The sequence below is a fragment of the Pteropus medius genome, unplaced genomic scaffold (genome assembly GCF_902729225.1).
Source record: "Pteropus medius unplaced genomic scaffold, Ma_sr-lr_union100, whole genome shotgun sequence".
Classification (NCBI taxonomy): domain Eukaryota; kingdom Metazoa; phylum Chordata; class Mammalia; order Chiroptera; family Pteropodidae; genus Pteropus; species Pteropus medius.
Window position 1 is genome coordinate 7,633,683 of NW_024344370.1, and position 14,690 is coordinate 7,648,372.

At 31.3% G+C, this 14,690-nt stretch overlaps 1 protein-coding gene and 1 long non-coding RNA gene across 3 annotated transcripts in view; one reads left to right on the top strand and one right to left on the bottom strand.

The window, feature by feature from the left end:
• Positions 1-14,053, top strand: part of LOC120608213 (uncharacterized) — a 36,417-nt gene extending 22,364 nt beyond the window's left edge. The window contains exons 3-5 of the long non-coding RNA XR_005654338.1: positions 2,598-2,673; positions 13,543-13,755; positions 14,006-14,053. This is a non-coding gene — a long non-coding RNA (uncharacterized LOC120608213). The remainder of the gene's footprint in view (positions 1-2,597; positions 2,674-13,542; positions 13,756-14,005) is intronic.
• Positions 1-14,690, bottom strand: part of ERCC8 (ERCC excision repair 8, CSA ubiquitin ligase complex subunit) — a 35,114-nt gene that overhangs the window by 6,036 nt on the left and 14,388 nt on the right. For both annotated transcript variants that reach the window (XM_039869988.1, XM_039869989.1), the window contains 7 exons: positions 13,647-13,728; positions 12,526-12,594; positions 11,323-11,389; positions 8,714-8,814; positions 7,551-7,675; positions 4,491-4,688; positions 416-496 (listed from right to left, as the gene is read on the bottom strand). In XM_039869988.1, the coding sequence (XP_039725922.1) occupies positions 416-496; positions 4,491-4,688; positions 7,551-7,675; positions 8,714-8,814; positions 11,323-11,389; positions 12,526-12,594; positions 13,647-13,728 (723 nt within the window). The remainder of the gene's footprint in view (positions 1-415; positions 497-4,490; positions 4,689-7,550; positions 7,676-8,713; positions 8,815-11,322; positions 11,390-12,525; positions 12,595-13,646; positions 13,729-14,690) is intronic.

A 14,690-nucleotide genomic window follows, 5' to 3' on the forward strand; every position in this document is an offset into this window, starting at 1 on the left:
AATGATCAAAAGAAATGTCACCAAGTGAGTAAATATTTAAGTAAACTGTGGCATATAAATAACAGAATGCCATATTATTAAAAACAATAGTTATTAATAACATGGTAAAAGATTTATTGTACAATATTAAGTGAGATGCCAAGCTGTATGTCCAAGCACAATATTTAGTATGTTAAAAATAGAAATAGGAAAAACAAGAATAAAGTAAATAAAAATGTTAACAGTAATTAATTCAGCTTTAGAAATTTGTGTTCTTTTAATATTTGTCTGAATTTTCCATATGTGTTATAATAGACAAATTATTTTTAACATCAGAAAATAGCAAGAAGTGCTTTAAAAGTCTCTCATATAAAATTAATAAAACTTTTTAATTTATGATTTAAAAGTAACTACAATTTGTACAAATAATATTTACCTCATCATCATCAGGAACTGGTTCATATAAGGATGGTACCCAAGCAAGAATATTGCAATCTCTGCTACCACTATAAAGTTCCTATAGCACAGAAAGGAAAGATGTGATTGTGGGTAAACTTAAAGCTAGTACCAATCTGAAACAAACTATATCAATTTTTCAATGATTCTTTCTTAGGTTAGATCAATTAGATTAATTCTATTCCTACTCCAAAAAACTGAGCTGATAACTTTTTATTTTTAATTTAGTAAACCTTCATTTTATATTTAAAAACAGTATTATGATAAGTTGAAGCTTGCTAACGTGAAAATTTACAAAAACATTCAACATCCTAATGGTTTTTATCAATCATAGTATCTATTTCAAATGTCAGAGTAGAGAAAGAAAAAAAGGATGAAGTAAAGAGTTTGTCCTTTTCTGTCAATAACTGAGCTTTAATAAAGACTTCAAGGAGAAACCACATGAGTTTCTAGCTAAAATAGACCAAAAATTCACAAAATATTTATTTTATAAGGGGAAGCTTGAGTTGATGCACAGTCTATGTCAATGTCTTTATGCATATGCTGTTTGCATAAGGCAGAACCATGTTCATTTCATTTCCTTTCTCAACAAAACTTAAGGAATGTTATATTTGCTAGTATTGAAAACATTCCTATGGGGCAATGAAACAGATCCTCTCGTAAAGAGGTCATAAACTGGGATCATCTTTTTTGGAGAATAGAATCTCGATATGCATCAAAAGTTTTTGAATGCATTTTTAAGAAGTCGTGCCAAAGACATAAATAAAATTCAAGGATATCATTAGTATTATATTTATAATAAAAATAGAAATAATTGTCTACAAGTAGGGTATTAATTTATATAAATTTATGTAACATTTATATGACTGGTTATGATATACCCATTAAATTTATTTTTGAAGACTAATGACATAGGAAAATACTCATAATGTCAAAAGAAAATAATAGGATAAAACCAAATATTCATAGTGTGAAGGCAAAAAAATAGGATATAAAACTTAGGTCCATTAAAAAAAAAGCTACTAGGCAAAAGAGAAAAGGATTAAAAAAACAAAACGAAACACTAGAGTGTTAAGTGGTTGTAAAACTCTGACTGATTTTTTCCCCCTCACAAATATACTTCTGGATTATCACACAAATATTTTTAACAATATAACTTCTTTCCTGCTCTGGGATGTAATTATTTTTATTACTGTTCATCTCAAAAACTATTTAAGCCTAGTACAATTAGTATTTTTCTAAAAAAAAAAAAAAGTAAGAGTTCTGGGTAAAGAAAATAAGATTATGAATTTATAGGAAATATAGATATAAAAAATTAAATTTAATTTAATTATACATGATCAAATTTCCTAAATGGAACAAAATTCTGTAACTGTATTGTTAAATCTAAAATATATGGTTACATTAACTATAGATAATACAAAAATATTTTCAAATGTTCAGTGACATTGAGTAATTTAGTTTTCTGAGAAGACAAGATATATAACCAAGATAACTTGGTCAAATAAGCTTAAAAGGCAGTTCATGATACGCACTGCTACACTGATGGATATGTAAAGGCAATTCTGTAAATATATAAAGAGAGCTTGGAAGAGACAGAACTTCAATCAGAATGATTAATAAAGACTTCACTTGAAGGTATTTGAATTGAGTCTTGAAGTTTTTGGCTAAGTGCAAGGGTTCATTTGAGATATTGGATTAAAAATAAAAAAAACAATCTCAAAAGTTTAAAGAAAAGTTGCAAGTACAGCACAAAAGACTGTTTTTCCCTGAAACACACAAGAATAAGTTGCCAACATGAGGTACTATCATGCTTGAACATTCAGTGTATATTTCCCATGAACAAGGACATTCTCCTACATAATTACAATGCTACCAACAAACTCAGAAAATTCACATTGATATATTACTACCAGCTAATTCTTTGACCCACTTAGGTTTTACCAGTTGTCCCAATAATGTCCTTTATAGCAAAAGGGTCCAATTCAAAATCATATGCTACACTGAGTTGTCATGTCTCTTTACTTTCCTATAATCTGGAACAGTTCTTTAGTCTCTCCTTGGCTTTCCTGACCATGACAATTTTGAAGATACATACCAGTTATTTTGTAGAATGTCCCTCAAATTTTGTTTGTCTTATGCTTTCTCATGACTAAATTTAGGTGATACATCTTTGCCAGGAGTATCACAGAACTGATGTCCCAGAACTAGGACATTAACTTTGATCATTTCATTAAGGTAATGTATTGCCGGGCTCTTTCAAGGTAAAATCGTTCATTTTACCTTTTTAATTAATATTTTTTAAGGTGGTACTTTGAGATATGTAAATATCCTATTCCTCATCAGACTTTAATTAGTTTACTTACTTATACCAGATTTGTGGATCTCTATTTTAGTCAATGGGTTATAATCCATTATTATCATTATTTTGATGTTGCATATACCTTGTCAGATTTTTATATTCCTGGTAGAATTACTATATCAGGTTTGTTTTCAGAGTGAGTTTTGCATAATATTTCATTTGGAAAAAGGTTCTGCTGCTAAACAGATGCAAAAGTACTACTCCCTTACTTTTGAGATTTATAATTATCTTCCTTTTCAGAAATCATAGTAGATGGAATGAGATAAGAGTTGGATGCTTTCTGATGAAGTACAGTGATTAAAATCTTTCTAAGTACTTAGCAAATATAGAAATGGTATTTGTCAGGAGGCAACTGGCCCCAGGTTTCTGGCTGACCCAGGCTTGTCTCAGTTATTCCAGGGACTGAAGGGAATCAGTATCATGGCACACTTTAATCCACTGTAGGCACGATTATTAGGATGCTCTGATTTGTTGGAAAGTAATAATTTATAGTCAGAAAACATTGGTTAAATCTTGGCTTTGTCTCTAAATGACTCTGAACAAGAAAAAAGGTACAGTATTCTAAAAAGTTCTTTGAATGGATAATCATTCTCTGTCAAAAACTACTTGCAGGTTTGAGGCAAATCATGGCCCCTCTCTGGCGGCTTTAATTTTCTTTTCCCGCAAGTAACACTGAAAATATTTAACAACTGGTACATCAAGACACTGGTCAATCAGAAGAGATACTAGCCATAAAGTAAGAGCAGAGTCTTGAAGGTCTCTTTTAGTTGTTGGGTTGAGGTGAGGTTTAGGAAGCCCTGGGGAAGTGGGTAATGCTGGAGGTTACTTAGGGGGCTTGGTGCAACAGCTATTTAACAAATAGTGGGATATGTATTTGAATATTTTAATAATAAATATAGCATACTGATGTGTGCTGGCTGAAAAATCAGCCCTGTGTATCTTACAGTATGGTGTCAGACACAAATTAAGTAATCAGTATAAATAAATGAATGAATAAGAGCTGGTACTTAAAGTCCTTCCTAGCTCAAATAATCCAATAATTTTCATTTTAGCTCAAATAATCTAATAATTTTCATTCTATTAAACTTTCATGAGCCTCATTTTCCCCATAGACAAGGAAAATACCAACAGTCTTGCTATATTAGAAACTCATTTAAAGGAGAACATGAAGTAAATCTGTGTAAATGTTCTCTGAAAAATCAATGTGCTCCATTGGTGAGATGAAAGAGAAAGGTCAAGATGTTAAACAACAGCTATAGGTATGTATTTAAGAAATGATATAAGTTGCATTAACTCAAAAAGCAAACTTATTAGTCATTGGCAGAAAAAGAGAGAAAACCTTAGACTCATACATACATAAATCAAGATATACAAGCTATATTTTGAGATTAGACACATATATTCTATTCTTTCCCAAAAGACTGTTTGCAAGAAATTATTTTAATTTGCCAGAGATTTTCAGCAGTCAAATAAATGAAGCTCATACGCAAAATAATGAATTTATCCCAGTCAAGTTATACAGTATTATACTGCTTCAGATATACATCCTATAACATCTAAAAATATATCCCGTATTAACCTCTATTAAAAATATAATTACTCAGAATGAAATTGCAATTTACTCTTCTATATACAACTAGTCCGGCAAGCTAGTTATCTGAACATTTTAAATTCCCTTAAGTATCATCCTTACCTGGAAATCAGACTGAAATACACAGCAGTCAACACTTTTAAAATGTCCCTTAAGCATAGTTATCTGTTCTCCTGAGTAAATTGTATAAACAGCAATGGTGCTACCATATGGTACAAAAACAAATTCTGAACTGCAGCCACAGGAGACAGTGAATTTCAATCCTTTTCTACTGTCATTACAAACTTTTCCATAATTCACCTGTAAGATGTAAAATCATAAAGTTATTCACTTCTTAAATCTGAATTAAAAAGACAACAAAGACTGAAAGGAATATTTACTGAAAATATTAGAATACACTATAAAAAGGGTTCTTATAAATCTAAGGAAAATGACCAATGTCTTAATATAAATAAGGGCCAATGACATAAATGTAAGAGGAAAATACAAACAGCAAAAAAAACCCACAAAAGCAAATGTTCACATTTCAACCTCGACGGAAATAAAAATGCAAATTAAGGCAACTCTGAAGAATCATTTAAACCATTATCAAAGATTTTAAGAAACCATAAGAAACTCAATACTGGTACAAGTGAGATAAACATGATGGCATAGTGTAATTTGGTCATTCTTTCTAAAAGGCCAAATAGTTTACTATGCAACAAAATACAAAGATATTCTTTTTTTTAAAGAGTAGATAATCCTTTTATTTTAAAATATTTTTAATTGTGGTTAAAATATACATAACGAAATTCCCCATCTTAATCATATTTAACTGTACAGTTCAATGACATTAAGTACATTCATATCTCCAGAACTCTTTTCATCTTGTGAAACTGAAACTCTATACCTATTGAACAACAAAGATATTCTTACTCCTTGACCTAGTAACTACTGGAAATTTATCTTAGAAAAATAATTGAATAGCAAAAAGCTATATGCCCAGAGGAATTCAATGCAGCATTAATTAGAATGGCAAAATATCTAAGAATAGATGTAAATTCCTAATAATGTTCTATTAACTGTATAGTTTATATATTTCACTGTACATAATTAATTGCCTAATATCCCCAAATTACTAAATGGCAGGACTGGAATTTGTTTCTTATTCTGTCTGACAGCCCTCTAAATATTTAAAGACAGTGTGGTTCCTCTGAGAGTTACTTTTACTGGGATCAATGTCCCAAATACCTTTAAGTATGTTCTGTAGGTGAGCTTCTGGGTTACTCTAGTCATCTTTGTATGAATGACTTTTACTTTGATCAAGTTCCATTTTAAAATGCATTGTTCATTCTAAACATACTATTCGAGATATGGACTTATTAGCAAAAAATCCATAGGGTATGAGTATTACCTTCAAGGAGAGAAAAATAGAATAAAATCACACTAACAATTTATGTATATATACTCAATACATTCACCTTTGACGCCCATGCCAGTCTACTTTTCCAAAGTGACCCCATCACTTCTCAAGAGCCTTGAGTGGCTTTCCATCTCATCCAGAGAAAAAATTTTAGCCCTTATAAAGGTCCACAAGCCTATATGCTCTGGTATCCTGTTCCTTCTGTTCCTCATCTATTACTCTCTCCCCTGCTTACTCTATTCCAACACAAGAGCACCTGAGATGTCCCCTGGGTACTCCAAGCGTGCTCCTACCTCAGGATCTTTATACTTTCTTCCTTCCTCTGCCTGGAATGCTCTCCGTTCCATATATCTGATGGCTCATTCCTTTATTTCCTTCAGGCTGTCATGTTCTGAGTGAGACCTATGATGACTGCCCTGCATGTAAAACAATTCCAACTTCCCAATAATTTCTAGGCAACTTTTCTTGTTCTTCCCCCACAGTGTTTACTGCCTTTAATGTATTATTTTATCCATCCATCCATTTATTCATCCATCCATCTATCCATTTATTGATTAGGGATAGATGTCTTTCTTCCTCTCCCTGGAATGTAAGCTCTATGAGGATAGAGCTTTTTCTATGATTTGTCTACTGCTGTATAGCACTGCCTGGCAAATAGAAAGTATTCAATAAATATTTATTAAACAAAAAAATGAGAAAAGGAAGGTGTGACCTAATTATGGACATGGAACTATATAATGAATGGAAGAGTCTAAATTAAAATTTGCAATGCCTGATTTTCTAGCTCGAGACATAATGAAGAATTTCAAAAAGAATGTGGGGGATTACTCTAAAGTAATGTAGTATAAACAATTTTGACCTTATAGTAAAATTAGTATTTAATAATGAAAGTGATATGTAGAGTATCTGAAAGAGAATTAGCTAGGATGATTAAAGAAAGGAATGAGATTAGGATTACTATTAAATACCTACCTTAAGGTATTAAGTAAATGCTTTAAGTGGTCTGGGTATAATTAGCATAGTAGGAGTGGAAACTAGAGTCAAACTCTGTTGCTTTCTGCTGTGCAACTTAGATAAGTTACCTAACCATTTTATATCTCATTTTCCTCATGTGTAAAATGGGTATTATAACAGTAACTACCTTTATAGTGTTGGTGTGATGATTAAATTAAGACCATATATGCGCCAACACAGTACTTGGCTCATAAGCTCTCAAAAAATATTAGCTATTATTACTATCACCAAATTATAAACTTTTGGTAGCTTATTCTGAAAGTTACTAAACCATAGATATACTTGGTTAAGGACCACAACATAATTTAAAAATATACTGGAAATCAATTACCACAGAATAATCTAGCACCTTTAAAACACATTTATTCCAATATTAAAGTACTATACGTCCTAGTACTATAACATTAATTTTAGATTTTGTTTACGAGTCACATGTAGTATGAAATTTGAGCTTTTAACTTTATAACTTTATATCAGTTGTTCTCCAACATACGTGAGAGATATGGCATATTCCCATTATACACAGTGGCTCAGTAAAGCAATGGGGACAATGTGCTTGGGGAGAGATGGGGTGAGCTGTCCTAAACTGAGAATTACTGTTAATACAATGGGAAAATGTTATAAAAAGAAAGCTGTGATTCAGAAGCAAGAAAAAGAGTTAAATTTATAGGAAAACATCAAGTGTATAACACAGATCCATTTCTTTAATTTACATCAAAAGCTTGGAGGTATTTAAAATCTCTTACCAGTGTGTTTTCTCCATTGGAACTATTCCAGAGTCTCATTCGATTATCTGTACCAACAGTGAGTAGGTGAAGTCCATCATTTGTAAAACATAAGCCATTAACTTTCCCATTATGAGCAGTATTTGCTGCAATGAAAAATACAATTCAGTTTTCTGTTCTTGTATTCAGCACACATTTAATGTTTGATAATATAGTTTTTAAAAATATTAAAGGACAACTGAATTACATATAATACATAAGTTGAATATATTTAAAATGAGTCACCCTTTGATTATTTGAATATAAGCTATATAAATTAGAACCATAAAAATAGAGGAAAACTGAAAAACCAAAGGGAAAAAATCCTGCCAAATATAATTTTTCAAAGAGTAGACTAAGCTATCAAACTCAGCATAGTTTAACACTTAAGTTTTAAATTAAACACCTTTCAAATATCTTTTATACTTTATATTATTTCTCTTTTTAATCTAAAAATCATTCCATTCACTATTAAGTCATTAATACTAGTATTTCTTATTTAAAAACTTTAAGAGGGGAAGTACAACTGTTCTAGTCTCAGTTAAAATTTATATTACTTTCAAAATAAACAAGTTTGAGAAAGCATAATTCTCAATAGCCTGATTAATTTAAGAGATTATTAAAACAAATGTAGATTTTAATCAGTTGGTCTTCATATATTTCTGGTCCAGAATTCTGAATCAGAATTTTAAAATTTAATAGAAATTAAATTCTATTCTAAAAATACAGCTGTGGTACTTTACCACCTGGATTGCACTTGACTCACATTTAACACAACTTGCAAATTTTAGTGACACAATGACCACGAAATGTTACTATTCCTTATTTATTCTAACTTCACAAGTGGCACTGAATTGGTATTAGTTAGCATCACTGGAGGAAAAGGTAACGAGTTAACCCAGAAACGTTTCTACACTTGAAAATTCAGGAACAGATGAAATGCCATTACTTATTTGTATCCTAAAGGAAGACAACCATAATTTAGTTTATTTAAATTTAGAAATAGATTTATTGTGAATACCTTTTTATTTTTAAACACAAAATTTGCAATTTGACAGTATACCTTTATTATTTGGTTTCATTCAAAATTTTCAATATAAAAAACTATCAATGTTATATTTCTATATTAATACATTCTTCATTACCTGATTCAACAGCTTGTGACTTTTCCCCATTATGCTGATCAAGAGTAATCAAACATCCTGACGCTCTCCTTACATCCCATAATTTTACTCTACTGTCAGCACTGAAAAGAAATAAATGTTACACTGACATATATAACTAGGATAGTGACTGTACTCCTTACCCGCCTTTCCAATGTTATGGCACAAAGTCTCAGTATATTTGTACATTTGGGTTGTTGTATTTTTGCCTTATCAGCAAACATTCAATAGTTAATAGTAGCACAAAAAAGTGAAAAATAACGCAAAAAAAAGTAACTTTTTTAGATCACAAGGACAGAATTCTGCTGCTTTTCAGGTTGCTTTTAATGATATGAGCATCTTTTTCAAGGATTACATGGGCTTAGATAGGTTTGTTCCCTAAACAAGTTTGTTACTTCACCTTACTAGTATTTGTTATTTAAATGTTATATAAACAATCAAGCAGTTAACTAATTTCACTTTGCTTAAGAATCTATTTGGCATAAATCTGGTGGGATTTTTTCTTCGCATTTTATGTGGTAAACAATCAAGAATAAGGTGACTAATGAAGATAAAATATTTTTGTTAAGTTTCCTGTACTCAAATCAATCTGCACAGATATACAAGAACTAGATTTAATGTCTCCTGGCAATTAGATACTCATTTTATTTCAAGAAAGTGAAAAGAAAGGCAAAAACATGATCACATTAATTTCAGCTTCTAAACTACTCCTAAAGAAAATATATATCAGTTCAACTGAGGCTATCATATCCTCACAAAGACTTCAGCAATATTCTAACCCATTGCGTTTATTCAGGCATTTTAATTAGAAAGAGCATTGCATGGCATTTTATAAACCTTTTCCTCATTTATAAATCTTTTAAAATATATATTCAGGGTTCATCTCTTCCTATAACCTGGGTTCATTTCACAGATGACCATCAAACCTAGTCAATTAGAATAATCAGCAAAAAGCTAGCATTTTTCATTTTCAAGCTGATTTTCTTTCTTTCCAACTAGAGAAAACATCTGCAATGGGATGAGTCTGAGAATTTAAGTCTCTTCTGAAACAGATCAGATTTAGAGATATCTGACTCCTAACACTGATTGCGAGGTCCATTCTGGTACTGATTCAAATTCCTAGGGTATTCTAAGAACTAAAAGCCTCTTTAGCTTCCCTGATTAAAGGAAAACCCAATTAGGTAGAAACAATGTAAATTTACTTAGCATGGACCCAAACAGCACCCAGCAACTCACCTTCACACCTCTTTAGCCAGCCTTCTTATGGCTACATTCTAGACCTTGTTCTACTTTGGAAATTATAAATTTCAACCTCACAGTCTGCAAACTTTAACAAAAGCTTCTTTAGGGACAAAACTGTGACAGAAAGGGAGAGCTGGAAAATTTATAAAAATCCAGACATGATATCTTTATAAAACTTCTGTAATAATTCTTCTGCAAAAAATTTTATTAAAATGTCTATGTCAAAATCTTTGACTTCTGATACCTTCAGTTTTCAATTTTCTTACTCTGACACACATCTCATTAGGTCCTTAATGCTGCCTATAAACCTTTTTTATGATTTTATTTCCATCTTTATACCCACGACTTTAACAATTTTAAGGTAATTGCTAAGTCTGTGTCATTTAATGTTTTGATTTCTGTGGCTTAGTATAGTTGTGGTCTACACCTCTAACTTAGCACTCAACACTGTCCAGCATTCCTATGTCCCTCTAATCACTTCCTTCGCCTATTTGTTAAAACTGTTATTCCAAATCTTTACTATCTTCCCTCAAAATTGCATTCTCATTCCACTATTTTCAACAGATGACATTAAGTTATACTCCATTAGGTTTGGATTTCTTGAGTTTCTCTGCAAAGCCACAAATTTAACTGTATGTCTAAGTCTTCTTCCTTCCATTTAGTCTCATGATGCCCCTCATGTATCAAATCAAAGTGTTCCCCCTTCCTACCTTGGACCCTTGATACTACCCTACCCAGTCCATTTAAAATCCTGAATTCCTTCCATTTCTTATCTTCACCAGCTTCTCTCTACTGGTACTTTCTCCTCAGCATAAAAATATGCAAGACTCTTCCCTCCAACAAACAAAACCTCTCAAACCTCTTGGTTCTCTCAAAGTTAAGTGCTCTTGCTCTTTTTCCGTATTACATCTCTCATCCCTCGCCCGATGCTTGGAACATGGTAGGCAGTCATTAAATATTAGTAAATTGAATCAATGAATGTATGGATGTGTTGAATCAGATTCAAAATAATTCTGGATTAAAGAAAAAAATTAAAATGCTACTATTTTTAAATTAACAGAGTGCTATATTTTTGCATGCATAAGTGACAACACGGTTGTTTACTGTTTTAAGAGCTGTATAGATCTGCATTGCTACACAGATTCTTGTTTTCTGTTTTAAAAAGGTGAGCAACTTCAAGATGGATAGTCAGAATTACAATTATGATACAAAGGAAGATTTCTTTTGATCATATGAGTATCTGTAACTCGATTATTTTAAAAGGCCTAATTAATAACTAAATATACATCTTACATATGGTCTTCAAAATGATTATCATTAAGTTCAAAACCAAATAATTTGAATTTTACCTTGCAGTTGCCAAGATATATTCATGACGTGGTGACCAAGAAACTGCCAAAATTTCTTGTCTGTGACCTGCAAATACAACTGTATGAAAAGTCTTGCAAAACATTTGAAAAATCAAAAGATACAGTGCAATTTTTTCTGATTTGAAGTGAAAACTAAATATTAAATGCATAAATGGATATCATTTTTTCACTTTTATAATAATCTGTTTAAATATTACTGTGAAGTCTATGGAGGTTTTCTCACACATGGCATTTTATTATAAAAGGTCTGCTTTTGCTTTGGAAAGAACAGGCAGAGCAAATGAGTCCTTCCTTTTAAATACAGTTGTTGGCCTAGTAAGTCAATCCATCAATAAGTGATATAGCTCAAGTTCACTTATCTCTACAACAAAAGCTACTGTCAACAAACCATACAAGATAAACATTCTAAACAATAAAAATGTTTTCTACCTTTTCAGAGCTATAATAGAAGAAATTATTTTAAATCATGATTATAAAAAAGTATTTGTATAAAAATTTTTTCTAGAAAGCGAAGTAATAAATTCATAGGATAAGTGATTTCAGCATTTTAATTCACTTTTACCTAACTGAACTATTCATATCAGTTATAGTCATCCACCTGATAATGTAAAACAAATCCTATCCATTTCACCAAGTTTTCCTTATATATTTATTATGTGTTTCTCGGAGATGAATAAAAATGTATGTTTCTGAATTATAGATCTTTTCATTGTTTAGGATTAGATAATACGATACTGATAAAATAGTAGCAAAAATAATTACCTTTATCTAAGCATTATTGGTTATTTTTTCTAAAATATTTTTACTGAAAAAAAAGCACCTAAATATTAAAAACCTTTATTCAGCCAGAACAATATTAGACAATGCTCATGAAACAAATGTATTCATGTAAATTTTATAAGTAGTTTATTTTTTAACATGTAGAAATAACACAAGGTTTTGAGTTAGATCTTCCATATCCTTTGAGCTTCCCCTATGGCCATTGTTCATAATAAATGTCCCTTCAATAGTTCAGTTTTATAAGAAGAAGCACAGAAGGATCTTTATTTCTCTGTTGACTTTTAACAACTAGCACAAAATACATCAGTCATGTCACTTACAAAGAATACATTGTTAACAATGTTTCTTTTTATTGAATGGTTTACTCAAAGTAGTTGTTGTTACAAATAAAAAAAAAAATACCCTGTAGAATGTGGGAACAGGATCCAGACTTTAAGTCACAAAGTTGTACTTTGGGCCCTCTAGTACCAACTGTAAAACAAAAACAAAAATGGTTTAAGGTAATTTTATTATAAATCATCAGCAAAACGGACATAAGAGACCATCATTATGAATTATGACATATTCACTGTATCCATGCAGAAATATTAAAATGTATGCTAAAAATATACTTCAAATAGTTTTCCTTTATAATTAGAAAAATCATTTTAATAGTAGTTGTGCTTTGGTACCAAGACAACTGTATTACTGCATTACATTTTACAATTTAATTTAGAAATAATTATATTTATTCATAGGAAGTTGCAAAAATAGTAGAGTGGCCCTGTGTACCCTTCACTCAGGCTCCCCCAATCGTTATATGTTAGGTAACTATAATACAATATTAAAGCCAGGAAATTTGTATTGGTACAATGTGTGCATATAATTCTATGCTATTTTATACATCAAATTATTTTACTTTAATAGCTCAGTTTTACCATGATAATGAAATATTTCTAAACACTATAACAGGTTCATAATTCTGGACAGAATGAGCGGACCGCAAAGATAATTTAGTGCCCAGCTCTTCTTTACAGATGAAGTAGCTGACTAATGTCCAGAGGAGAGGGGGTTCATGCAGTCCACAGAGATAGTGAACTCACAAGGAACTGATACATGATGCCAGAAAAACATTTTTATTTCTATATACATGAAAATTTTTATTGCAGATGCTTTCATAAAAACGGATGTTTAATTTGAATCTCACAATTTTAGAGAAAAGGAAATAATTTCCTGTTTCATTGTGTCAAATTGAAAAAGTTGTTCATGTAAAATCTTTGAAATTTTGGTGTTTTAATAGTAACTTCAGGAACAGAAATGTATTTTCTTAATTAATCTCTGAATCCTAGCCAGTAGCACAATGCCTGACTTGCCCCAAACCTGTTAAACTGAATATAAATAGTGGCATATACTTAAATCTTTTTGTTTTTTTTCTTTTAGAGAATTGTGGTCTTCATCTGGGTTAAAATGTCTGTATCAAAACTAAATATTAAAAGGGAGAAAGTTTTCTATGTTTTAAAAAATAAAAGAATACATGCACAAACCTGCTACCAAACAGTGCTTAGTGGCGACTGGAGACATATGATGACTATAAACGGTTTCTTCGAAATTAAATACATCTGCAGTCTAATAATCAAAAGACATTTTAAAAGTGTAAGTTCTAATTATAGTTACAAAAGCAATAAACTTTCTATTTATATTTTTCACATTGTTAGCAATTTTTAAATTGACTGTTAGCAATTATTTGACTTAAATGTAGGAGTGCTAAAAACCTGATAATTTTAAATCCTGTTATTTATAACACTTTTCTCCCTTTTGTGAGGAAAAAAAGTTTTTCTCTGATAAATCCCAGATATTAAGAAAAGACAACCACCTTACCATCTTCCTGTCTATCTCATTCTAGGGACTTCAGCATATACACAGATGATGTAGACAACATTCTGCCTCTCAGTTCCATACAACCTCAGCTGCCATATACAGGACACTCGCATCACTTAGAATTGCTCCTTCTGTATGGAGGTTCCTCAAAAACCTAAGAATTGATCTACCATATGACCTAGCAATCCCTCTGCTGAGTATTTACCCCTGAAGACTTGAAAACTCATATCCGAAAAGATATTTGCACACCAATGTTCATAGCATTATTCACGGTGGCCAGGACATAGAAGCAACCGAAGTGTCCTACAATAGATGATTAGATAAAGAAGCTGTGGTACATATATACAATGGAATATTACTCAGCCATAAGAAGAGATGAAATACTGCCATTTGCGACAACATGGATGGACCTCGAGATAATCATGCTAAGTGAAATAGGCCAGACAGAAAAAGTTGAAAACCACATGATATTACTTACATGTGGGATATAAACCTAAAAGCAACAAACGAACAGGACAAACAAACAGAGACACATGGACATAGACAATAGACTAGTGGTTAACAGAGGGTGGGTAGGAGGGATGAGGAGGGAGGTAGATGGGGTAAAAGGGGTCAAATGTGTGATGACATTAAAGAATTCAAAGTAAATTAAAATAAAATAAAAAGAACTCAGTGAAAAAAAATCACACATTTCAATTATATATGGCCAT